The sequence below is a fragment of the Colossoma macropomum genome, unplaced genomic scaffold (genome assembly GCF_904425465.1).
Source record: "Colossoma macropomum unplaced genomic scaffold, Colossoma_macropomum, whole genome shotgun sequence".
Lineage (NCBI taxonomy): Eukaryota > Metazoa > Chordata > Actinopteri > Characiformes > Serrasalmidae > Colossoma > Colossoma macropomum.
In genome coordinates this window covers 12165270-12190814 of record NW_023494792.1, presented here as the reverse complement: position 1 = coordinate 12190814, position 25545 = coordinate 12165270, and the positions used below count along the sequence as shown (strand labels likewise).

General features: G+C 38.4%; 1 protein-coding gene across 1 annotated transcript in view; it reads left to right on the top strand.

The window, feature by feature from the left end:
- Positions 1–25545, top strand: part of ano3 (anoctamin 3) — a 56846-nt gene that overhangs the window by 27633 nt on the left and 3668 nt on the right. Inside the window, exons 5-23 of the mRNA XM_036576016.1 lie at positions 1424–1524; positions 2034–2078; positions 3189–3323; positions 5566–5672; positions 10301–10356; positions 10472–10593; positions 11876–12010; positions 13500–13596; positions 14157–14217; positions 16861–16943; positions 17847–17987; positions 18605–18769; positions 20021–20057; positions 20308–20419; positions 20821–20878; positions 21369–21466; positions 23139–23290; positions 23467–23619; positions 24904–25051. Coding sequence (XP_036431909.1) covers positions 1424–1524; positions 2034–2078; positions 3189–3323; positions 5566–5672; positions 10301–10356; positions 10472–10593; positions 11876–12010; positions 13500–13596; positions 14157–14217; positions 16861–16943; positions 17847–17987; positions 18605–18769; positions 20021–20057; positions 20308–20419; positions 20821–20878; positions 21369–21466; positions 23139–23290; positions 23467–23619; positions 24904–25051 — 2006 coding nt within the window. The remainder of the gene's footprint in view (positions 1–1423; positions 1525–2033; positions 2079–3188; positions 3324–5565; positions 5673–10300; positions 10357–10471; positions 10594–11875; positions 12011–13499; positions 13597–14156; positions 14218–16860; positions 16944–17846; positions 17988–18604; positions 18770–20020; positions 20058–20307; positions 20420–20820; positions 20879–21368; positions 21467–23138; positions 23291–23466; positions 23620–24903; positions 25052–25545) is intronic.

Here is a 25545-nt window from a genome sequence, read left to right as displayed (position 1 = left end):
AACAATTTTCACTGAAACACAGAAAAAGTTTACTTAATTGCAGAAATTATGTCTTGGTAGTGAAAATTGTTGAAAAAAAAAAGGTAGAAAAGAAAGGTCACACACTGATTTTCAGACTTTGGGACACTTTTACTATATATTTATCGCTGTTGTCAGAAGAAAACCTCGTATCTCCAGAATGGTAACGTTACAGCAGAAGGAAAAAAGCTACTTTTAAATTACTTTTAATGTAAGTTAATGAAACCAGACTTTTTTACAAGTCAATTTTGGTCTTTTCTTTAAGTCCATTCATTGTGAAATACGCAATATAAAGAACAACACGTATTTTCAAATTATGTCGAAAAAAAGTCAAAAATGGAGATACAAGGTTTTCTTCCAACATTAGCAATATATATATATATAGCTGTCGTTTAAGTATCTTATTTTCTACTCTGTTTGGTAGTGCTGTGTACCCATTCTTGACACTATATTTACTGGTGGAGAAACACCTGCAGAAAACTCGGTCTCCGCTTTAAACTGAATAGCGTGATGTACTTTCTCAAGTTGATGTTTAACTTACTTTAACTTCTCGTACTTTCTATCACAGTGTTTTCTGGGAAATGCAATTTGTTGTGCTGTGTTTAATAATTATTGCAGGGCATTTTCCACTATTGTGTTTCTGGTAATTAAAAATGTTGTAAAGTGTTTCAGAACAGAATGCAGAGCTCAACATTGCTGGTCCTGAACTAATAAGATGGCAGAGGGAAAAGTGCAGGTCGTCAGAGCCTCATTTAGATCAGATCTGAGCCAGATAACAAACAAGCGCAGGGATTCCACTTGACTGCTTTCTGATTAAAAATCAGCATTACACCCAGAGCCTCTTCCTGTTCTGCAGAGAGACTCCGTACTGAGAGAGAGTGTGTGTGTGAGTGTGTGTGTGTGTGTGTGTTTGTCCAAGAGACTGAAGTACAGAAATGGAGAGATATCCAGAGAGTGGCAGAGAGCGAAAAGGAAAGATGGTGAGATATGCATCAATTGAGTGAAAAGCAGCAGGGATCTGTTTGGGGGTCTGGAAGGAAAGAGAGAGTAGAATCTTATTTTTAGGAGTTAGAGTGGAAAGGGAAGTGAATTAACTGCTGCAAACTGTGCTATTTTTCCAGAAGGAGTTGGGAATATGGGACAGCCATCTACTTCACAAAATATTCATGCTCACGCTTCAGAAAGCTTTTTCACTTCTCTTGAATTTGAAGTCGTCATGGGTTCGCTGTAAATCAGCACTGCTCTCAGAACAGCTGCCAGTTATAGTGGAAATAACTTTTGTCATTATAACAGAGAACAGAAGGACTGATCTGTGGTAATTATGGTGCAGGTCAGCAGCTGAGTCCTGTGTGATGCATGTTAAATAAACTGTATCCCTCCATCTCTTTCTGTTTCTCTGTTTCAGCCCTCTCTGACCAACAATGACATCATGTTTGTGAAGATACATGCTCCGTGGGACACGTTATGTAAATATGCAGAGCAAATGAACATCAGAATGCCTTTCAGGTACTGGTCAGTGGTCTTGGATATAATCATTCTATCTGTGTGTGTGTTTTTTTTGTCTTTCTCCTTTTTATTTCTCTCTTAATTCTTTTTCTCTCTTTCTCTCTCTTTTCCTCTGTTTTCTCTCTCACTCTTTTGTCTCTCTTCTCTCACTCTCTCTCTCTCTCTCTCTCTCTCTCTCTCTCTCTCTCTCTCCCCCTCCCTTACCCACTCATACATTTACATGAATACATTGATGAGCATAGTCACCAAGTAATTCAGTAAAAACAATAACAAAACAATTTACCTTAGCATCATCCAGACACACAGCCCTCAACACACTTACACCTGTCATACTCACTGACTCACTGACTCAACCATAATGCCTTATCTTTGTTGGTTATAGTACTATATATACATAGTAAATGTGCTTTTTGTTTGTGTTCTCTCTAAAACTGTTTAAAAAGATGCAATCAAACGTAGAACATGATCATTTTCATTTAATTTAAAGCAGACTTTTTTCTGGCTTGTAGGAAAAAGTGCTACTTCTCAGACTGGAAGAAGAAAACCATGGGCAGGTAGGTCTAAAAGGCTTTTAAACCCTGCAGCTGCCTTTTAGTTATTAAATGTTTATTCTGTATCACTTATTCATCTTGTGTATACTTAAAAAAGCTGGTTGTTCAAGGGTTCTTTAGTGAAGAAAATGGTTCTATATAGGCAGAACAAGTTTATTTGTATATCACCTTTCATACATTGTGGTCATTCAAATAATGAAATACAAAGATAATTCAAGTTATAATTTAAAAAGTAACAAATTAAAGGAGAATGGATCCTTCTATTGTTTGAGGCTTCACATTACATCTATAGAAGAACCTTTTTTGTGCTATACAGAACCCTTTTCAAAAAGGTTCTATGTAGAACCACCTGCAGCACAATCTGAAGAATCATTTTCTTTACTAAAGAACCCTTGAAGAATCTTTTTTGTAGAGTATATTATACACAGATCCATAAGTAGACATTATGATTCTCTATATGCAGAGCAACACTGCCTATTGACTGTGGAGAGATTAGTTCAAAGGTCTTTAGGTCAGATCATGACTAAGTATGGGGTCTCTAAGGACCGGATCTCCTCAGAGTTAATCAGCCTCGTTTTAAAATGGATTAGAAGAGACTGAAACCCTGGAGGTCACACAGAGAGTCTTTAGAAAACATTGTTCATTATAAGCACATCTGATGGGCTTAGTTAAATACTGTTTAGAGTCGATAGAAGGAGAACATATTCCTGTATTTCTCTACTTTTGTTTTAGAGACTGTAGACTGTAATTCTTCAGATGCTTTCCAGTCAGTGGTGTTTGTCTGAGAATCTTTGAAGTTCTCAAAGAGTTATTTTAGACGTCCAGTACCCAAAGGAACAGTAAGACGCTCTCACAGCTCTTAAAGATGGATAGAAATATCCTCCATTTACTTTTGCAGAGTCAGTGAATTTTGTCACACTAGTGAGCTCTGGAGTTCATTTAAAATCCCTTTTGACGATAAATTTACATTTTTTCCTCTATTTCTCGGCCTTTCTTCAAAACCATTTCTTTTACCACTCTCTGATTCTCTTTCCATTCTCTTTCTCTCTCTTTCTCATTCTGCTTCTCACTGCTTTGCTCCCTTCCTCAATCTCTCTCCCATTTGCTCTCTAGTCGGTTTCATTTGAGATGTCGTCAGGTAAAGAGCTGGCTGCCGAGGAACCCAATGAAGCTGGATAAAGAGGCGTTACCTGATCTGGAGGAGACAGACTGCTACACCGCCCCTTTCAGCCGTGCCAGAATGCATCAGTGAGTCTCTCCTACATCATTCACACTAATATCCTAACATCGATTGATCATAACTGCCACTAAACCTTCTGTTACTCTTTCATGCTGCCTTTGTGTCCCTGGAAAACAAGTTTAGAGTTTCAACATGAACAGTTTGTAAAGAACATTATAATGATTGCATTGTCATTTTTGACATTGAAACAAACAGAATGTAAAAAGAACATATTATGTAAATAACTATGTAATTAAATGTGCAAAAGTCAGAGGCCACCCTTCATGTATTTAATTTCCAGTCAAAGCATCCATTAAGTACAAATGATTTAATTCCCAGGTGATATTTCTGAGGAGATTAGATGTAAGATAATCCACTTGCTCAAGAAAGGGGAAAATCAAAGCAAAACAAGTTGAAGAAGCAGGCGTTTCCAAAACTGGAGTTCAAAAAATATTTAAAAGATACAGCAAAATGGAGCTCCTAACAACCGTGCAAGAACTGGTAGACCACCAAAACTGTCACCATCAGAAAAACTGTACTTATAGCTTTCGTCTTTGAGAGACACAAGAAAACAGTGGACAAACAAAATCATGGGTGCACACCAACTTCAGCGAAGGAAAGGCTTGTTAATTAGCTATTTAGTTGGTTCAGTGTGTTGGGAGCAGGGAAACCACTATGTGCATGGTAGGTGTAAAGAAACCGCCAAATTGAGCTGGACACCAGCCCTCCAGGACTCAAGTTGTGCACCCCTGCACTAAATACTGAAAAATTTGAAAATATATTTAGTTGTTGTGACTTATGTGTAATTTACTGTTAAATATTTTGCACAGTACTCTAGTTTCCAAACAGTATGAGCACTTTATTCTGAAGCTGCAATGACATCATTGTTATGATGCTTCATGGTGTGTTTGTAGTTCTGTCTATTTTTGGCTTTGAATCACTTCACACTGACGCAGCCTGATAAGAGGGCAGGATGTGTAGACTGTGGACCTGGGTTAGAGAGAGTTGGTAAAGTCAGTGTTTGTGTTTGGTGCAGGAGTATTTTGAGGGCTGAGAGATTTTTGTGTGCGTGGTTGTGTTTTCTGGGAATCGGTTGAGTCAGGCCAGCACACGCTAATCTCTTTGGCACAGACAGGGAGTGATGGGGTGGTAAACACACACAAAAAATGGCAAAAAAAAACACAGAGTGGCATCCTGAGCTAACCTCGCTATATTTACACTGCTGTCAACCTCATACTGTGGAACAAACGAGACAGATTTTGTGAGTTAGTGTGCATGAGTGTGTGTGTGTGTGTTGTGTTGTACTTTTTTAATTTCCAAATATTGCAAAAATTCTGACATTTGTGATATACCGCGCAAAAGTCAGATATAAACTTTTATTTAATTAATTTTCAATCAAAATAGCTATTAAGTTTTTCAACGTTAAATAAAAAAAGCAGAAATGCATATATTTAACAGAAGCCTCGGCAACTAAACACAATATGACATATATATCACAGTATTTGGTATGTCTACCCTTTATCCTTATTACAGCATCCATTCTTTTCAGGAGAGCTTCTTGACAGCTACACATCCTTTCAGACTCATAGTGTTGAATTGTCTTCTCATCACAGTGGACAGAAAGAACAAATTTTTTATCAGATCTGATGCAAGAGTAGAGTTTGATTTTGTCCTCTCTCTAAAAGATGAAAGCTTAAAGTGCTGTGTGTGTGTGTGTGTGTGTGTGTGTGTGTGTGTGTGTGTGTTTGAGCATGACAGGTAGAAGATGAGAAATATTATGAAATGGGATCTTGCTGTATTCAATATTGTACTCAGTCTCTCTCTCTCTCTGTCTCTATCTCTGTCTCTCTCTTTGTGGTAGCAGGTAGACTAAGTGATTTACTAAATACACTGTCTGACGAGTGCCCCCTTAACCTTTAATCTTTAAGTGTTTTATTTACATTGATGTATCACGTGCTATGCATGTCTACGAAAGAGGAAGAAGAAATCCCAGCTTTTCTCTCTGTTTTTGTTTGATCCTCCTTTTTTAATGGATTAGGTCAGGAACCATTCTGAGTGGGCATTTCTGATAAATGTACATAGTAACATTTACATAATATCATTAGGATATATTTTCAGTAATTTCATGGCTATAGCAGAGCCCCGCCATCAGGATGCTCTGTGCAGTAGTCAATGGATTGAGGGCATTTCTGAGCAGAATCTCCACAATAGCTTGGTTTTTGGCTGAAAATTTTCAAGAGGTGAGCTTATATTCTTTTCCTTCTGTTATAGTTTTACCATCAACAACAGGGATTCCTTCTTCTCCAACTCCACCAGAAGCAGAATAGTACACCACGTTCTACAGCGTACCAAGTATGAAGACGGCAAGTCCAAAATGGGTAAGCACCTAGAGATAATCTCCCCCGAGGCCTGTCCATCAAACATCTTTTCCAGTCTATTCATTAGCCCACACTGCAGTATTTTCTAGTTCGCTGTGTCAGCCGGCCTTTTACTGAGCCTGCAGTCTGTATTCATTTCTTCACATTTGTTACAGTCGTTTGTTCTGATGTTTTTATGGCTTTTGAATGAGGAAACGTGTCATGTAGCCAGAGCTGTGTTGAAGTTATTGATGAACTCCATGTGCATTTGTTGTCTGTTATTTGTTGGCTAGTACAGTGATTTTTGTTTAGCAGTTCACATACAGTGCTGCACTAAATCCAATTAAACAGGACTAATTATGCTCTCTTTGTAATGAAACATGCAGTTGATCAGTGTTCTTTAAGGACTGACAATATCCACAATATGTTTAAAAATTCACAATATGATGGAATATGGTCATATTGCCCAACCCTTAGATACTGGTATTTTTTGCTAGCTTGGGATATTTTCCAGATTATTACAGCTGAGACAAACTGTATTCGTTCATAGGTGTTATTGTAGAAAACTAGGCAATGTTTATGTCTGACAGTAACCAGTACATATACAATAATAATAACAATAACAGTTTTAAATATTGATTTTGGGTGGTTGAATAGTGGTTGTTTTTAAATTGATGGCTCATACTGTGCACTTTTTCTTGGCATGGCTGAGTTCCCACCATGCCATCCTCATTTTCCTCATATTTTAAAACACCTCCCACACTCCGCTTTTCATTTTGGCTTTCTTATCTGTTTGCTTCTGACATGTTTTTCTGATTAAAATCGGTCCTTGGACAGCACTGAGGGATTTTCATGTTAATATTTTAATGCCAGTAACCCCCCTACTCAGCTCTAGACTAGATCAGATTGGCCAAAGAACTATAAATCCTTCGCAAATCCCCACCCTCAAATGCACCATGCTAGTTCCACACAATACATACTTACTATCAGTCATGGCAGGGCCTTTTAAAGGAGACCTCAGAATGACCACAAGAAATGTGGATTTTTGTTGTTGTTATTGAATGACTATTTGGTCAGCACTCAAATCTGACAGTATAGTAAATCACATTCTTCACAGTGAATTTAGTAGTGCTATTTCTTTTTTCCTATCACTTAACCCCTGTCTTTTTCTGTATTTCATCTTCTTTATCAATATTCTGTCTGATTTATCTGTAATGAATTTTGTATGACCCTTAGCTCTCCACTTGAGATCCATTAATTACAAATACATCTGTACATCTTTTAATGACATATTAACATATGTAAAGTTTTTTTCAAACCTGAGAAGAGTGTGTTCAGTTCTAATTAAGTCCTTACTAAAAAAAAGCCCCTCTGTAGACTCTAGCCTGTCCCTCCAGTGGTCTGTAGTTCCACTTTTTCCCTTGAGTCTCTGCATGTCTCTGCTGGTCACACGCTGTCCGTTTTTCCACAGCTCCTCCGCTGTGTTGTCTGTCTCTGCTTAATTATTATGGCCAGCATGAGCGGCTGCTGATTGGCCAATCAGGCAGTACATGGGAAGGTGCGTACACTGTGTCTCTGTGCTCCCTGTGCACCTGAGTACCCCATCAAAATACTCCCACTTCCACCAAAACCCTCTCTTCTAGGGCAACTAATATCCAAGAGTCAGGATAGGACAATGCACGCAAATGTTTGTGCCTACTTTTTATGATTCCAGCTGAGGAAAATAAATAACTGAGGTGTGGAAAGCAGAATGTAATTTAGATCAATACAAGAAAAATAAAAATGTAAGTGAAAAATAGAAAAAAAGGGAAAATAGAAAAAGCAAGAGTGAAAATACTCTAGCGTTGCCTCTGTTCCACAGTGCTTCCCCTACTTTACTGTGCATATTTTCATGTCTTTATGTTTTGTTTTTCATGCTTTTATGTTCTCTTTGTTTGTATTAACTATTGATTAACATAGAAATATGTATTGATCAGGAACAGGAGTGCATGTATTTAAAGAAATGAAAGGGTTCTAATGATTATATATAATATTAGATATTTGTTTAAAGAAAACTGAGCAGCATCAGGTCAGGGTTTCAATTGGTACCACTTTACATTGAGACTGTCCTTTTAAATGGTTTACGAATGATGTAGAATTAGTTTATTAATTGTTGTTAAGTTTTAAACACCATAAAATCATTAATAACAGTTATAACCCATAAATAAAAAGGGAAACAGGTTAGTAACTGTGCCACACCTGGAGTACTGTCCTATAGGAGTTGCCACACAACGCCAAGGACTTAACAAATAACTGCTGAAGCTGACAGGTTTAGCACTGCCTGATAGAGATGACAAAGTAAAATACGTAACTAGCAAGGTTTATTGTAAAAAATGTATGTGGGCTTACTGTTTGGCAGGACACTGTTGCCCTTTTTGTTTATCCTCATTCATGATTTTTAAGTATTTATGACCTGAATAATAACTATTAATGAACTCATTGAGCTATTCATAATCCCTTTATAAAGGCAATCTCATTGTAAAGTGGTATGCTTAGATTGGACTGATATTTCAAATGGATATTTGATTATGTATTTATTATAATCTGGAATTTTCTTATAATCTGAGGTATGACGCTGGAATGCTGTGCTGAAATGTCTGCATTTTAGTTATTTTACTGCATTTGTAACCCTCTACATATGAATATATTTCTCTATAAGTCCCAATTTCTAGGGTGTGTATCAGCGTGAGTTTTAGCACTGGTGAATTTGTACATGAAAAATCATTGAGTACTGGAGAGACACTATACTATACTGTTTTCTCTGCTTTAAGACATAAGGCACCAAATCCAGCTCATAAGCTAATTATCAAGCCCTTCGTTACAGAAAACACTAAACTCTGCAGTGCAATGGTTTTCCAAGGTTGGAATTTAATAATCATGCCTTACGTGTTCTCCATTCTAATGTGTTTCCCGGTTTTGAGCATGGGTAGTGTATAAACAAGGTAAACACGGTTGGTATTCCCAAAGACAGTGATACTCAGCTGTATCTGTGCAGGGCTGCAGTGTCTGTAGGTATTTGTTCCAGTCATGTAACACCACACCTGATTTTACTGATTAAGCTCTCTGCTTTGGTAAGGAGAAGAGCTCATTAGTGAAATGAGGTGCTGTGCAGCACTGGATCAAATATCACTAGATGCTGAATGCCTTGCTGAGTCTCAGGGCTGTATCAAATATGATGATTTCCTGTACTATGTATAATATATAATACAGTTCTGTTTGTAGACTTGACTAGCTGTGACAGTACAGTACAGTACCATTCAAAATTTTAGATACACCTACTCTTAGAAGGGCTTTCCCTTCTTTTACTGTTCATATTTACATATTTTAGAATAATAGTGAAGACATCAGAACAATTAAATAACACATGGAATTGATCAGTGATCATACATTGATATATTGACAAGGGTGACAAATACAATAATACAACAGATTCACAGAAAATGCATTAATATGAAATTAAAATTACACAGTAGATGAAACAGACATAAGTACAACCCCATTTTCAAAAAAGTTGGGATGCTGTGCAGAATGTAAATAAAAATAGAATGCAATGATATACAAATCATGTAAACCATATTTTAAAGGAAAATACTACAACACATCAAATGTTGAAACTGAGAAATGTTATTGTTTTTTGAAAAATAAATGCCCATTTGATGCCAACAACACGTTAAAAAAAAGTTAGGACAGAGGCATGTTTACCACTGTGTTTCATCACCTCTTCTTTTAACAACACTCTGCAAGCATTTGGGAACTGAGGAGGCCAATTGCTGTAGTTTTGAAAGTGAAATATCTTCCCATTCTTGTTTGATATAGGATTTCAGCTGCTCAGTTCGGGGTCTCCTTTGTTGTATTTTTCATTTCATAATGTGCCAAATGTTTTCAGTGGTGACAGGTCAGGACTGCAGGCAGGTCAGTTTAGTGCCTGGACTCTTTAAATACAGAGCAATGCTGCTGTTACACATGCAGAATGTGGTTTGACATTGCCTTGCTGAAATAATCAAGGCCTTCCCTGAAAAAGATGTTGTCTGGATGGTAGCATATATTGCCAAAACATGTATATATCGTTCAACATTACTGGTGCCTACACAGATGTGCCAGTCACCCATGCCATGTGCACTAATACACCCCTACACCATCATGAATACTGGCTTTTGAACTGTGCACTGATAACAAGCTGAGTCGTCTTTAGCCCGGAGGACACAGTGTCCATGAACCCCATAAGTTTTTTAAAAAATAAAATGTAGAATGGTACCTCTCAATATTTCTTATTGAACAAACTGTGGTATGTTTTAGATCCTTAAAAGAACTGCTCTCCTCCTTCTGTACCTTGGTGACGTTTTACACTCTTGACATTCTCTCAAATAGCTCCATGAGAAACCACCTGGGATGATTTTCCAACAGGCATGAAAAAGCTCCTTATATGCTGAGATCTTGTTGACTGAAGAAAACTCTTGTTGAGGGGACTTTAAAGAAAAATGCTCACAATTACGAGCAGTTGAGAGTCTGTCTTTACAATTATGGAAAACATTCAATCAGATGTTTTAAATCTTTTGACTGTTACTGTAGATGCCAGAATAAAGACTAAATTCCTGTCTCTCTGTTATAAGGTATCAATCGGTTGCTTGGCAATGGCACCTATGAGGCTGCTTTTCCCCCTCATGAGGTGAGCTCATCATCACTTTAGCATGGTGCTATTCTTACACACTACCTTTTTCTGTTCTAATGTGCTGCTGTTATCCCTTTATGCACACCTTATTCCACACACTGTTCTGCTTCAGGGCAGCTACAAGAGCAGGCACCCGATAAAGACCCACGGGCCTCAGAACCACAGACACCTGCTCTATGAGAGATGGGCTCGCTGGGGAATCTGGTACAAGTACCAGCCCCTGGACCTTATACGGTGAATAATACCCACCTCCACTACCACCATTATCACCACATTTAATTAACAGTCATAAAACTTTGTTGAAGTGAAAATTGAATTCAGTTGTGTCATATAAACACACTTAAATGCAGTCTAAGCCCTGTTTAAACAGTCTACTAGAATTATTGAGTACATTCTCTTCACTCATAAACTGTCTTTAAACTCTCAAAAGTCATCAGAGGTGGTGAACTAAACTAAGAACCCATATTGAATATTTTTCTTGTGTTTTTCACCCACTTATGACTTATGTGATGATTTCAAGACCATTTTCCACACTCTTTTTGTCTTAAATCAGGCTGTTTTTGTTACTGTGCATTTAAGACAAATCTATGTAAATGACCTTTGTTCTGATTGGTTCCCTTGTACTGTGCCTCATTCTAAAAGCAGTTCAGGCTGAAACATTTCTTATAACTTCAGTGTAAATGAGAAGAGTACAGTCCATTTACACATAAATGATCTCTCTCTTTAAAAATAGTGTCTGAAAGAGAAAATTAAAGAAAAGGTTAAATTCACATAAAAACAATTTGGGCCCCTTTTTAAAGAGTTTGGTTATAGAGTTCATTCTACATATAAACCATCTTTAAAACCCTAGAGAATCATCAGAAATGGTGTGCCTCTACCGGTTTAGTTCTAATTGGATGAGTATTAGATTTATCCCAAAAGCAGTTAAGATGAGGTTGGCTGAATTAGGTTTCACACTTATATTACAAACAAACTGCTTTAACTTCTTGTTTGTCTGTTTGGAGCTTTTCTCGAGACTCTTTGTTTTCAAGAGGCTTAGCATGCCTACTTGGCTCCAACCTTCTGTCAAATCCTATAAGGAAGCCTTGGGCAACTGCAGCGGAGAAGAACTCTCTTCTGACTCTCATTGTCTGTGTGTGTGGGGGTGTGTGCGTTTATGTGTCTTTACTGACTTTAGCTGGTCAGTATAAAGCAGAGGTTTCCGACAGTGCTTGTCTGCTCTTTTAGTGTGTGTGTGTGTGTGTGTGTGTGTATGTGTTTGTATGTGTCACTGGAGTCAGCTCACCTTGCTTTAGACCTCTGAGCTGAAAATCTGGGCCAGATTGAAAAATCATGCCTGCTGATCTACACACTCAGCAGTTCTGGAGATTTTCTTCTAGTGTTTCCTCCAGTGGAAGTCACCCGAAGTTGCCCATATTACATAATCCTCCTGACCTCATATGCTTCAAAAGTTTCACTATAGAGAACCACAAGACTCTGACTTTTATCTCTGTCTCTCTTTCTCTCTCTCACTCAGGCGGTACTTTGGGGAGAAGATAGGTCTGTATTTTGCGTGGCTAGGCTGGTACACAGGCATGTTGATCCCAGCAGCACTGGTTGGTCTTTTTGTCTTCCTTTATGGCCTTTTCACCATGGACTCCAGCCAAGTCAGGTCAGGCTCACAAGACCCCCTCATTAATCCCTCCATTTATTGGGAAGCAACCATTCAACCCTCTTTCATGCAAACTATTAACCGAAAACATATTGTGTTACGAGCAAACTCTGCATTTGTGCCCTTGACACACCAAGCCGACATTAAAGAACTAGCACAATCCAAGGCTGACCAGTGATCACCTCCTGTCAGCTCCCCATCATCTCTCATCTGTGAAAATCACAGCAGTGCCACACAGCAAAGCCTACAGCTCATAGCCACAAGACATGTTTTTAATGTGCCTACTTTTGCAGCAAAATAGTGTCCAGTCTTATCTGTAAAGGGCTGGTTAGGCCACAAGTTTTAATTCCAACAAAGCAGAGGCACATCAATCTATCAGTTGATTGTAGACTGATACCAACTAATTTAACAAGTGGAATCAGATGTGCTTAAGTTAAGTTTTAAAGTTATTTAAGAATTTCTTTGAAGCATTAAGTAGCTAGCATGTTTGCTGATGGGTATACCACTTTGCTGCGTGTCGGTCTGCATTTGTCATAGTACTATTTTCAGAATCTGCCCCTACATATCACACAGAAATAGTAGTGTTGATATTTTGCATGTCAGTCACATGGCTCATTTGGGTCAGTGCAATCCACTGCAGATGCAAAATGTTATAAGAGCCCATGAATTTATGATGATTAAATATATTGCCAGCCCATACCATGCCACCATATTCAAAATAATTAACCCCCTCCCAACACCAGAACTGTGCATAAATATTTATCTATCTAAATCTATCTTTGCAGGAAAAATAGGTTACTGCATATTAATTAACTAACTAACACTGTTCAAAGTGTGTATAAACAAGAAACATTTAGTTATTTTTCAGATTTTTTATTTTTTTTTTGTCGGAATATGGGTGCATCCAAAGACGCTTGTGCCTTCGTCAGAAGTCTAGCTTGCAAGTCTGAACAGCTCCACAGATAGCTACTGGCTTACAGGCTAAGTAAAGAATATGTTATTTAAATGTTTTACAGTGTTCAAATGTTTATTACCCTAAACCTAATGTGAGAAAGTGAAAGTATACCAGTTCATTTCTTGTGCGCTGATTCATTTGGCTGAACAGCTAACCAGAATGCCCTCTCTCATTGGCGAGCGCAGTGCTCAACATGCTCAAACAGCCAAAATAGCGCTGACAAGGACTGACTAAAGCCAGCAGTGCAGGACACGTTGCAAAATCTTTGGGAAACACTCAGCTTGGTGTGTCAGGGTCCTTACAGAGGTCAGATTTTCCTCTCAGAAATCTATCAGTCAGATCTTTATTTTATACACCTTTCATACAAAGAACTGTAATTCTGAGTGCTTTAGAGATAAACAAGCCATGGACCCAGAGAAGCTAAGAGAGTAAGAAGAACAAGAGCATAAAATACATACAGTGGTAGTGGTTACAAATAAAATAAAATAGACTGTCTGACTTCTTGTCTTGGTTGCACTCTCTGTTTATGTGCAGTAAAGAGATTTGTGAGGCCAACACTACCATCATGTGCCCCATGTGTGAAGTCAACTGCAGCGCCTGGAAATTGAGTGACAGCTGTGTCTATGCAAAGGTACACACAACACCATCTGTTAATCACTTAAAGCACCTTTGCAGTACAAACCTAAAGTACAAACATAATAACATTAATCTAAAAAGTATGTATACTTCATGTATACTGCATGTATACTATGTATAATTTCAGGCTCTGGTTAATTTTTGAATGCTGCTTTTTTATGAATACTGTTTCTATCCTATTTATATTAGGGAGACCTGAAAACCACTGCGCATCTCTTTTGCATTATATATACACAGACTTTCATCTTGCGTTGAGCAGGAGAAAGCCGTTGGAATGTGCGACTTTAAACAATCTAATCCGATGTATTTAAAATTCTTGTATCATCAAAATCTCACAAAAAAGACTGTCTAATTAAAGTATGGAGATAAAAAATAAACGGTCTAGACTTCAGTTCTCAATGTGCAGATCTAATCTAAGGAGTAATCTGAGGAGAAATAATTATTGTTTCGTTAGTTTCAAACAACAAATTACTTTCTTGATGAGCCTCCAGTGTCTTGAGTTTTCATCGTTATGATTTATTCCAAAATCATCTTTGTATTTTCATTAACATCCAGGTGACTCATCTTTTTGATAATGGAGGTACAGTTTTCTTTGCCATCTTCATGGCAATCTGGGGTGAGTTTAATTCTCTCTTTCTGTGTTTCATTCGTTCACTGTTCCTTTACTCAGTTATATAAAGGAAAGTCTTTCTGTAAATTAAGTCATTTTAAGCTAGTGTAGTGGGAATGAAATTTTACAGTGCTGTAGTTCCACGGTGATATTGATTCAGAAGCCCAAGAGACCCCAGTACAATCAGCCACCGCTTTGTCCTACTGTATAATAAGTGGCCGGGTGCGCTTACTCCAACATTTATTTATTAATTTCTTCATTGTTGATTCAGGTAGGTCATGCTTTACAGCGAGATTTTACTATTATTTTTTTTACAAGTTTTACATGAGGAAGAACACAAAAGCCTTATGTTGGAAATCATTATAAGAGGCCTGGAAAAGATTATGAAATGCCCTCATGATAGATTCTGCTTTTGGTTCAGCTCTCCTCACAGCCAGAAGCTTTCATTTGAGAGAGTGATTAAGCTTTGGTTACTAATCACACAGATTATAAACGTAAATCACCTCTTGTATAAACGGATAAACCACCAAATAGATCAATGTCAAAGTGTCCTTCTCTCATTGTGCATTAGCATCAGATAATTGTGTACGCCGCATAAAGTGTAATTGACTGGCTAATGCTAATGAAACGCTTCCCGGGAGAGGAGAGGGATCTCAGTCAGAGGGGAAAAAACAACCTGAGGTGTCAGGAGGCTGTCAGTCACAGGCTGTATGTGCATCAGAGGAGAACCTTAGGCATCCCTGCTGCACCCCCCTACTGCAGGACATCCTGTACTACTCTGTCTCTCGCTCTCTTTCTCACTCCGTCTCTCAGTCTTTGCTGATGAGAGTGAACTTAAGCCCTGTGGGCGCAGCACTGCAGTGAGCATGGCCTGGATCTGTCTCTAACATCAGCCAGTAATCATCACCTCTGCTCCACATTGCATTTGTGTGGACGTGTGTATGTGTCTATGTGCAGAAGTGCATGAAGATGAATGAATATTAAGGTACATTCTATACACAGAAACAGCTCTTTTGCTGCACAATGTGGAAACCAGGTCAGATCCCAGGCCACTCCACAGACAAGCATCAGGCCACCTTGAAACCAAACATACACGACATGTGGGCACTTCAGGAACACCACAGTATTATTCCCAGGATGGTTTAAAACAAGCACTACAGAAACAAATCTAATTTCTGCTTCCTGTCCCAGAACAAACACTCTGTAGCACTGTAAACGGTTAAGATGCTACAGATTTTTGTTTCCCAATCCTATTCCTGGAGTAATCCCTGCACATTTTAGTGTTTTCCCTGCTCATACCCACCTGATCCTACTAATTAATGATCCATTTATGAGTTCAAATGGATCAATGGAGGATGTGTTATAGAAGAGAAATAGCTGAAATGTGCAGGGCAGCACACTGCTATAGATTACATAAGCCATATACTATGTTTTATCTTTTTTCTCTGAGGTCCTCCTAGAATATTTGTGTGGTTTTATTTACCAGAATCATAATTCATTTTTTATGTGATCATTTTCCAGCCCCTCTTTATCTCTTCAAAGTAAACTGGCCATTTTTGTTGCTGTGCCTTTAAGATTGATGTTATGTAAATGAGCTCTGTTCTGTTTGGCTGCACTGTGTTTAACCTCATTCAAAAAACAGGCCAGCTGAAACACTCCTTCTAGCTTTGCATATGTGGGTGGGGCTAAACTGCTGTAGGCTGAGAATGCGGGTATATGCAAATATGTTCATCTTCATGACGTCATGAATACAGTGAACTCAAAACAGGCCGTTTTGGCAGCTTAGTGTCCATATATGGACTGCATGATCTGGGAGTTAATGATACATTTTGAAACTTTAACAGTGTTTATATACAACATCAACAACTCTATTGGATTTTTCATTTTGTGAGCCCATTGAAATGTGTACTGTATGCAAGTTAATTTAGGGAATGAGGCAGAATTTCAAAATGTCTTCTGTAGAAAAGTTTTTGTCTTTCTGACTCGGGCTTTTAAGGCCCGACTAAAGGAGCATGCACAGGCTGAACCTCTCCTACCACAGAAATCAGTCTAAAAATGGATGGTTTCTAAACACCTTAAACCAGACGTCAGATGCTTTTTTCATATCTGTCAGTGAATATCTATCAGGGATCCTGTGAAGATACCCATCCTATCTGGGAGAGACTGAGAAAAAGAAGGAGACAGCCTTAGGAAGACCTTTAGAAGAGCTACAAAGACAGCTTTTCCTCTCTCTCTCTCTCTCTCTCTCTCTCTCTCTCTCTCTCTCTCTCTCTCTCTCTCTCTCTCCCTCTCTTTAAACAAAAGTGGGTCAAGCTATATTAAACTGCACTTTCAACATCGAGTGAGTGCTACACAGCCCACATAGATCTTGTGGCTGTTATGAATTTGTTCGGAGAGCATTACATTTAATTTTGCAATGTTAAGCCCAAGTGTTACTTAGATCAGTAGATGGATCGACGTTTACTGGAAAACAGTGCAGAACATGCCTTGAAACACCATGTCATCTTCTTCCTCTTCTCATTAAGTGAGAAATACATCTTTATGACAGAATTGAGTGAAATTACAGGCATATGTTACCAGTGCCCTCATATTGAAAATACAGCTTTCGTGGCAATCTGTGGATCACTCTTCTGCCTTGTGCTCTTATAGCCACTGTCTTCCTTGAATTCTGGAAGAGAAGAAGGGCGGAGCTTACGTACGACTGGGATTTGATTGACTGGGAGGAGGAAGAGGTGAGGCTCATCTTGAAATAGAAGCCCAACACAACTGTCAGCTGAGACTAATCTTTTGCTTTATTCACAAGTGCTTCAGCATGATTTACAAAAGCTAAACCTATGGAAAAAAAAGCATTTTCTCTTTGTCTTTTTGTCCACATTACTAAAAGACATTTAGGAATAAACATGAGCTTTGCTGACCCCACTGAAAATAGCCATTAGACTGTAAATAACTGAAGACAGCGTTTGGCCAATATCTGTGCTGTTTGTGTGTTTCTTTTAGTGTAAATCCTGTGTCATGGTGTGTTCTGTGAGTGTGCCTCCTATCGTTCTCATGTCGTGTTTGGTGCATGCTGTGCTTTCTGCTGTAGATTCTATGCATAAATCATTTACAGCCATAGCATGAAATCTTTGAAGATGTGTTGGCTATTGTTTCATGCCTTGGTGCCTTTTGAGCTTTAAAGGTAGTCTCACCAAGAACATTATCGTACATAACACACCCACATCGTCTGGACATCAGCAACGTCAGAATTCAGACTCATCAACACTGTTCCCCTCAGTACAGACCCACCGTGGGTCTCGGTGTTGCTGTCTCCTGCCATTTGCAATTCTAGTGTTGTTGGTGTCTTTAAAAATGTGTTTGCTATGTTTGACGGTCATATTGCTGAATCTACCTTTAAGCAAAACTTTTATCCCTTAGCCAATAGAAGCAGATAGGCCGCTTATACAAATGTCATCCAGTCCATATGAAAGAGCCTCCATAATGTCATCATCTGCACTGCAGTCTTCCTGGGACAGGTTACCAAACCCAGTGAAAACAAACGATGATGCCATACGTCTGTATGTAGATTAGTAAAGCAAAATGCATTCATCCATTGAGGAGGATAAACTGAAGTATGAATGCATGCATGTGTCGATAAGGAGGAACTGCGGCCTCAGTTTGAAGCAAAGTACTCGCGGAAGGAGAGGGTGAACCCCATCTCAGGCAAACCAGAGCCTTTCCAGCCCTTCACGGACAAACTCAGCCGCCTCATGGTCTCTGTGTCCGGAATCTTCTTCATGGTAGGTCACAGTGTCCAGTCTAATTAATTTGCCTTCCCATTCTCTTCCACCCATCCAGTTAAAGTAATTCCTTATGCCCTCCTACATTGCACCAGTTTTATACAGAGCCTCTGCATTTAGAACTAGAAAGTTATATAACATCCTAAAATCTAGCACACTGTATTACATTATTCCACTCTGCACCTTCCACTACTTTTCCTAGTTCCACCATACAGTGCAAGAAGATCCTCCAACAATGCTGAAATGCCACAGATTACTGTCTCCCCCTGGTGGCTCTTATGTGTCAGTGCATGAGGCTGCTAGAAAGATAGTGTGGCCTAAAGTAGCTTAGCCATGTCAACAGTTATGTTTAGCAAATCATTACTGTTGTCTCAAAACTTTGTAACTTTTATTATTATTTGAAAGCACTGCACCAATAGAGATGCTACATAATTACTTGGGATAAACATTACAATTAACAATTCTTTGTTGTTCTCCTATAAAGTTACCATTCTAAAGATGCAAGCTTTTGTTAGCATGTATCAACCCAGAATGTATCCTCTATCATCTTTTTTTCCTTTAGTGTTCTCATGTTAATGGAAAACTCCCCTGCTTCAATCTCTCTCTCTCCATTTCAGATCTCTCTGGTGTTAACGGCCGTGTTCGCTGTAGTAGTTTTCCGGCTCATTGCCATGGAGAAGTTTGCCTCCTTCCAGTGGGAGTTTGTGAAAAAGAACTGGCAGTTTGCCACCTCTGGCACCGGAGTCTGCATCAACTTCATGATCATTATGTCCCTCAATGTGGTCAGCATCTGCTTTCTGTATAGTATCCAAAAGTTACAGTGTAAAATCAAACAGAACAGGCGTTTTCCACTGTCTGCATGTTTGCAGTTCCAGATGGTGTTCAGATGTAAACTAGAAAAATGTTTGCTCTCAACTGACAGTACTAAATAAATCATCTGCACTACTTATATACAATTATATAATAATAATGCTGCTTATTTAACGAAACTTGATTTTTGTTCTTTAATGCTTTATAAACAGTTCCTGTATAAAAGCATCCAGCGCTGTACAAAAGTCAGAGACCACTATTTATTTATTCAAGTTTCAGTAAAAATAATCATTAAATATAAGTTATTCATTTTGGGGGGATATTTATGAGGAGATTAGATGTAAGATTATCCACTAGCACAAGGAAGAGAAAATCAAAGGAAAGTAAGTGAAAACTGAAGTTTAAAAAAAAACAAATTAAAAGATACAGAGAAGATCGAACTCCTAACAAACCTGCAACACCTGCTAAACAGTACTTTCATATATGAGAGATCAAGTCCACTCTTGCTTCAGATCTGAAAAAATCCACAGGTGTTTCTGTCCATCCTTCCTGTGTTAGAAGACAACTCAACACTGTGAGTCTGAAAGGATGTGTAGCTGTCACAAAGCTGTTATTTAGGAAAAAGAAAAAAGGAAGAAAATTTACAAATCAAACTAAGAAGCTGCTGCTTTTCTCAAAACAATGGACTGACCTCCCCTGAGTCCAGTCCTCAAGATCACTGAATGTGTTTGGGATTATTTGGATCATGAGAAGCAGAAAATGCAACCAACTTCTTAGACTGAACTTTGTATGGAAAAAAATATCCCTTCAGATTTTTTTCATAAACTGGAAACAAGTCTCCTGAAAAAAACAGAAGTTATAATAAAGGCAAAGAGTGGACACAATAAATAATGAAAAATGTAATATTATACTTAGAATGTTATTTATAAACATTATATATTTTCGTGTAATTTAAATTTAAATTTAAATGTTAAATACATGTTTGGTCCTTTTGTTCCTAACACTGAAAAATGAACTGTACTGTCATTTTACCTGAAAATGAAATAAATAAAAATTGGCCTCTGACTTCTCCATGTGAATAAAGCAAGGTTATATGCTTTTTTTTTTTTAATGAAATGTTTGTAGTATTACGTAACAATGAGATTGTCCAATTCCAAGTGATTGATTTTCTCTTCATTGCTCATTTTATAGTGGTTTTGAGGAAATTCTCTCTGTTCTGACAGGTTTATGAGAAAGTGGCCTATCTGCTCACTAATCTAGGTAAGTTTTAAATATCGCAGTGTTCACGTCTTGTCAGGAACCGTACGGTCTCAGTAAAGGAATGTTAATCCACAAAGCTTTTGAAGGAGGGGAGGTTGTGGATTCCTGAATGGCACTCTGACTCAAACACGTTGGTCTTAGCTTCAGAAGCTGCCCCATGTGCAGAGCAGGGGTTCCCTAATGACTTGCATGTGCCAGCATGGTTAAACATCCACAGGGAAAGGTCACAGTCCTCCGGTTTGTGTTCCAGAACACCCACGGACTGAGTCGGAATGGGAGAACAGCTTTGCCCTCAAGATGTTCCTCTTCCAGTTCGTCAACTTGAACAGCTCCACCTTCTACATAGCATTTTTTCTGGGAAGGTGATTATTTAAAGAGTGAAATTGGAATAAAAAATGAGATAACATAAAGGTTCAGTTTATTTTTAGTCACTTTATTTTTACTCTCATTGATTGAAATAATATTCTGTTTGTTTGTTTGTTTATTCATAAAGTAAAGTATTTTCATCTTTAAATTAGGTCTTTATCTGTTTTCTTTTATCTGTTTACCATGATTTAATTTATTCTGCTTTGGGAAAAAGTATTCTCATAGTTTAGATGCTGCTGGAGTTTTTCTATTAAGTTCACTGCTATCATGAAATATAGTGTGCTCCCACTGAGAGTGCATTTTCTCTTTTCCATTATCGGAAAATAATATTACAGCACAGCTAATTGAATTTCAAAGCTAATATTCTGTGTGTTTGTGTGCGTGTGTGTTTTCACAGGTTTGCTGGCAGGCCTGGGGACTATAATAAGCTGTTTAACCGTTGGAGAATGGAGGAGGTGAGTGAGGTTGAGTTGTACTGAAAAAAGCTCTCCCACTCTGCTATCATTAACATCCTGCAGCACTGCCATCTTCTCCGTATCACTTCACTGCATCACTGTCAGGCCTCCGCCTATTACTGCCTGCTGGATGCGAATGCTGATGCACGTTATTGAATCAGCCTCCTTCATTATCAAAATAAACACTCGAGTCCCCATCAGCTGCAGACAGTGGCCTCCTCAAATGGGTCCAGCCCAGCTGCAGGCTTTGCTTAGGCTGAATGAAACTGCCCTGAACCTCCACTGGCTTCAAACTGCAGAATGGCTCCATGGCGGCCTACTGAACTTTCCAAGAAGCATGATTGTTTATGTTGTTGTCGCAGAAATGAGCAGCTCTGCTGTGAAATCTCTGGGAATGATTTGCTAAAAGTTTTCAGCCCTACTGTGTGATCTGTACTAATGAGACGCAGTAGACGTGTTTATACTGTTCTTTTTTGTGTTTCTTTCGCAGTGCCATCCCAGCGGCTGTCTGATTGATTTGTGCCTGCAAATGGGAGTGATAATGGTGCTGAAGCAAATCTGGAACAACTTCATGGAGTTGGGCTATCCGTGAGTGTTGTGTCTGCCTTAGAGGCTTTGTTTGTATGACCAGCTTTGTTTATGTTTATGATCATCTGTTCGCTTGTCTGCACTCTCTGATCTCTCCATTTGGTCCTCCAGATTTTGCGTGGGTGATTTTTTTTGTTTTTAAAGGAGTTTTCCAAAAAGGGTGAGGGATGTAGTTTCATGTTGTTTTTAAAAGAAACAATGTTTATTTTGGCTGTTGGTGATTCAAAAGGAGACAAGTTCAGGGCTACAGCTTTGTTTTCTCTTTTTGTGTTAGAACATGCCACAGTTTGGATGTGTTTCTCAGTGTGATGTGGTGCAGGCGGTGAAGCTGAGCTGTGATAGGACACAGGAAAGGGAGGGTATCCTCCTTTCCTGGTTTCATGGCCGAGTGGTTTTGCCTAGCGCTGCATTACCGACAAAGTCTTCGTCATCACAAAGAGCCGCACTACCTCACTCCTGCCGAGTGCGTGCATTGAAGCTTGCCAGGAACAGGAGATAATAGCTATGATTAGGAGCAAAGTTTAAAATAAATGTTGCCAATTTTCCAGTATGGCTGTCCACAGATGGATCATGGACACTGATAGTGAATGTTATGTGTATTATGTGCAGTACAGTACTGTACAAAACTATGAGGCATCTGAGAAAATTATATTTAAAAAGCTAATATGCAAAAGTTACTGTGCCCCCAGTCAAAGTGACACATTTTGTTGATTTTATTGTTTATTTGCTGTTGGGGTAAAATGTGGCCAAATGTGCAAAAGTTATAAAAAATATGTAAAAATTAGCAGAACATTGCCATGTAAATTTGCTTCCTGTTGAGGCTGTGTTAACTTATTTTCACTTACCCCATTTCCAAAAAAGTTGGGATGCTGTGCAAGATGTAAATAAAAACAAAATGCAATGTGCACATCATTTAACCCCTATATTTAATTGAAAATAGTACAAATACAACATATCAAATTTTGAAGTTGTGAAAATGTATTGTTTTTTTGAACATATGCTCATTTAACCATTTCCAAACCTCTCCTTGAGGAGACTGTGTAATCATCCAATACCTGTTTTGGCAAATCAGTATTTCATTCAGTCAAATTATATGTGCTGCTGGTTCTTAAAAACAAATCTATGCAATGCCTACTATATATTCTGTAGATAGCCCTGGTGTTTCGCTGCAGCTTTTGCTCAGAATTCCTGTCTGGACTGGCTTAGTTACTAAAATATAGGACATGTTTGCTATAATTTTACAGATAACATGTCAGTATATACTTCTTTTCATTTGATATCAAAAGAATATAGTGTAGAGCAGCATCCCTCTATGTCCATGGGATATGCAGCTAACTCTGGAACAACACGGTTGCAGCCTGCACAAGTTACTCTAATACAAAAAGTCCTGTTCAGAGATATTGTCACTCCCGTAGTTCTCAAAGTTTATTTATTTTCTTACACCAGTTAAAAATGCTAGCTGTCATTTACTCTGTGTGAGCATTTCATGATGCATTCCATAGAAATGGTTCAAAAATTGTTACATTAGCTTACATTGAAATTCAAGAACATTTTTCCTTCCCCTAAAGAGGTACCTTTTTGGACATATAATTTTTTTTTTCTGACGATGTGTTAATTCATTTGCAGTAATATATTTTGCTACTGAGGTTGCTCCATGCTGTGTGTTGTTTAGGCTGTTGCAGAACTGGTGGTCTCGGAGGAAGATGAGGCGGGCCGGTGAACAAAATAATGTGGAGGGTAAAGAGCAGCTGCCTCAGTGGGACAAAGACTGGAACCTGCAGCCCATGAACGCTCACGGCCTGGTGGATGAGTACCTAGAGATGGGTGAGTGGGGCTGGAGAACACAGCTTCCTGCTTAAACACACTACAGATCCACACGTTAGCTATGAACAGTGCAGGTAACCCATTAGAACTCCCATTCACAAAATGTATTGCATATGCAGCCTAACACATGTGACTAATAAAATTATTTGAAAAACAATGACTTTATCTGTGTGCAGTCCTCCAGTTCGGTTTCACCACCATCTTCGTGGCAGCATTTCCTCTGGCCCCTCTGCTGGCTCTGCTCAACAACATCATTGAGATCAGGCTGGACGCATACAAGTTTGTAACACAATGGAGGAGACCCATGCCAGCTAGAGCAACTGACATTGGTCAGTGTGTTGAGTCTTTTGGGTCACTTGTGACTACAGCATAAAACCTTAACGAGTTTGTATTAGATTCTGATGTATAGCATAAGCATTGTAACTGTTTAAAAAAAACTTACTTCTCTGCAGCAGTCACTCTGTGGGAAAAATCATCTGTTACTGAAACTTAAAAAAACTTGAATGGTTTTCATTTCGAAACTTCAGTTCGTCCATTAATCATAGATTACCACACAATGTAAAGGGTGCCTGGTGGTTTCAAATGGTGTAAAAAAAAAGAATTAATAACAACTGAAACAATATCACAAGAAGGTATGAGCTTTTCTTATGACCTTGGCAATAAGGGAGTTAAAAAGCCAACTGTAGATATCGAAATTCAGTATATTTATTGTACTGACCGAATTACTTCAATAGTACCAAGCATTGAAAAATTCTATCAAAACTGGTTGGCCTTAGCATCCATATGGCATGCTTGTTTCAAAATCTAGACTGCTGATTGGCTGTCTAAATTACATTCTCTGTGCATGTTATTAACATCAGCGCTTCTTGATTGGTCCATTGCAGAAAATATACTCACTTCCACCACCCCACACTAATTTCTGGTTTAAACCACACCCACTTTTGGCTTGTAATTAAAAAGTAAGTATTGAAAAAAGTATTTTATGAAGACTGGTATGTGAATTTAAGTATCGGTATATGCATTGATATCAAAAAATCAGACTGTACATCAGTCTTGGTTATTTTTTTTCGATGTGACACAGCATATCTATGACAGTGTTACTAAAGACCTTGATTTAAGCAGGATTTTATTGCCTGTTGCCCCATTTAATTGGAGTCACTCATTTAGCTATCAGTCAAGGTTATTCACCTCAGTGAGCTTGAAGCCGAAACAAAGCAAGAGATGACGATAGCATCTGACCTTCAGTTGCCTGGCCAGCTGAGGATTGTTCTAATTCTCTGTTTAAGATCATAATGAGCAGGCCCACTTTTCCTCCTTTGAAGAAGGCTTTATTTTCCATCATTTTCCATAATTGTTTTCAATATTTGCCCCAACAGTTTCCATCGATGAAGTAATATTATGTTTACATCATAAGATTCTAAACATTAATGACAGTAATTGCAGCAGTTAGGGTTTGGTTTATTTCTTTTGTGTGAGACTATGCCTATTGATCAGAAACAGCTTTTGCACAGCACGTGTGTTTGTTAATCTGAAACAGCTTTTGCTCTGTTTGGTCTTTTTTACATGTCTTAGTTGTTGCTGTGTCATTTGACTGATCCTTCCTCTCTATGCAGGTATCTGGCATGGTATCCTGGAGGGCATTGGAGTGGTGGCTGTCATTACAAATGCCTTTGTTATTGCCATCACCTCCGACTATATTCCTCGCTTTGTGTACGCCTTCAAATACGGGCCCTGTGTGGACAAGGGCTACCGGCATGAACAGTAAAGACACGTCTTCGTTTGTTTTTCTGTTTTTTTTTTTTTTGTTTAATGTCACAGACTCCCTCATCTTGACCCTATTATTCAGTGACCACATAGAAAATAGTGCAAAGCTATAGAGGATTATGTTGTAGGAGAGAGGAATTAAAGTCTATTGCTGTGTTTTTGCAAAAATGCATGAGTACAGATTGTTACTAAAGCAAAAGAAAGTTGTAAGAAGATTTATTGCACTGAAATTATTGTTGCAAGAAGGGCGTTCTGAGGACAGCTTAGACATAATTTGGTTTGGCATGCTGTAGTGACATCATGCTGTGGATTTATGTTGCAAGTTGTGTGGTGTTGTAAATCGTTAGTATGCAAAATTGACACAGCTTGTTGCAAGAAGTGCAGATGAAGTCATCTGTATTTGGAGTTGAATTTTAAGCATAGTGTTCTTGAATTGTTATTTATTCCATTTTCTCTGGTTAAATGCAGTGTTGGTGTTCCTGTGATTCTGT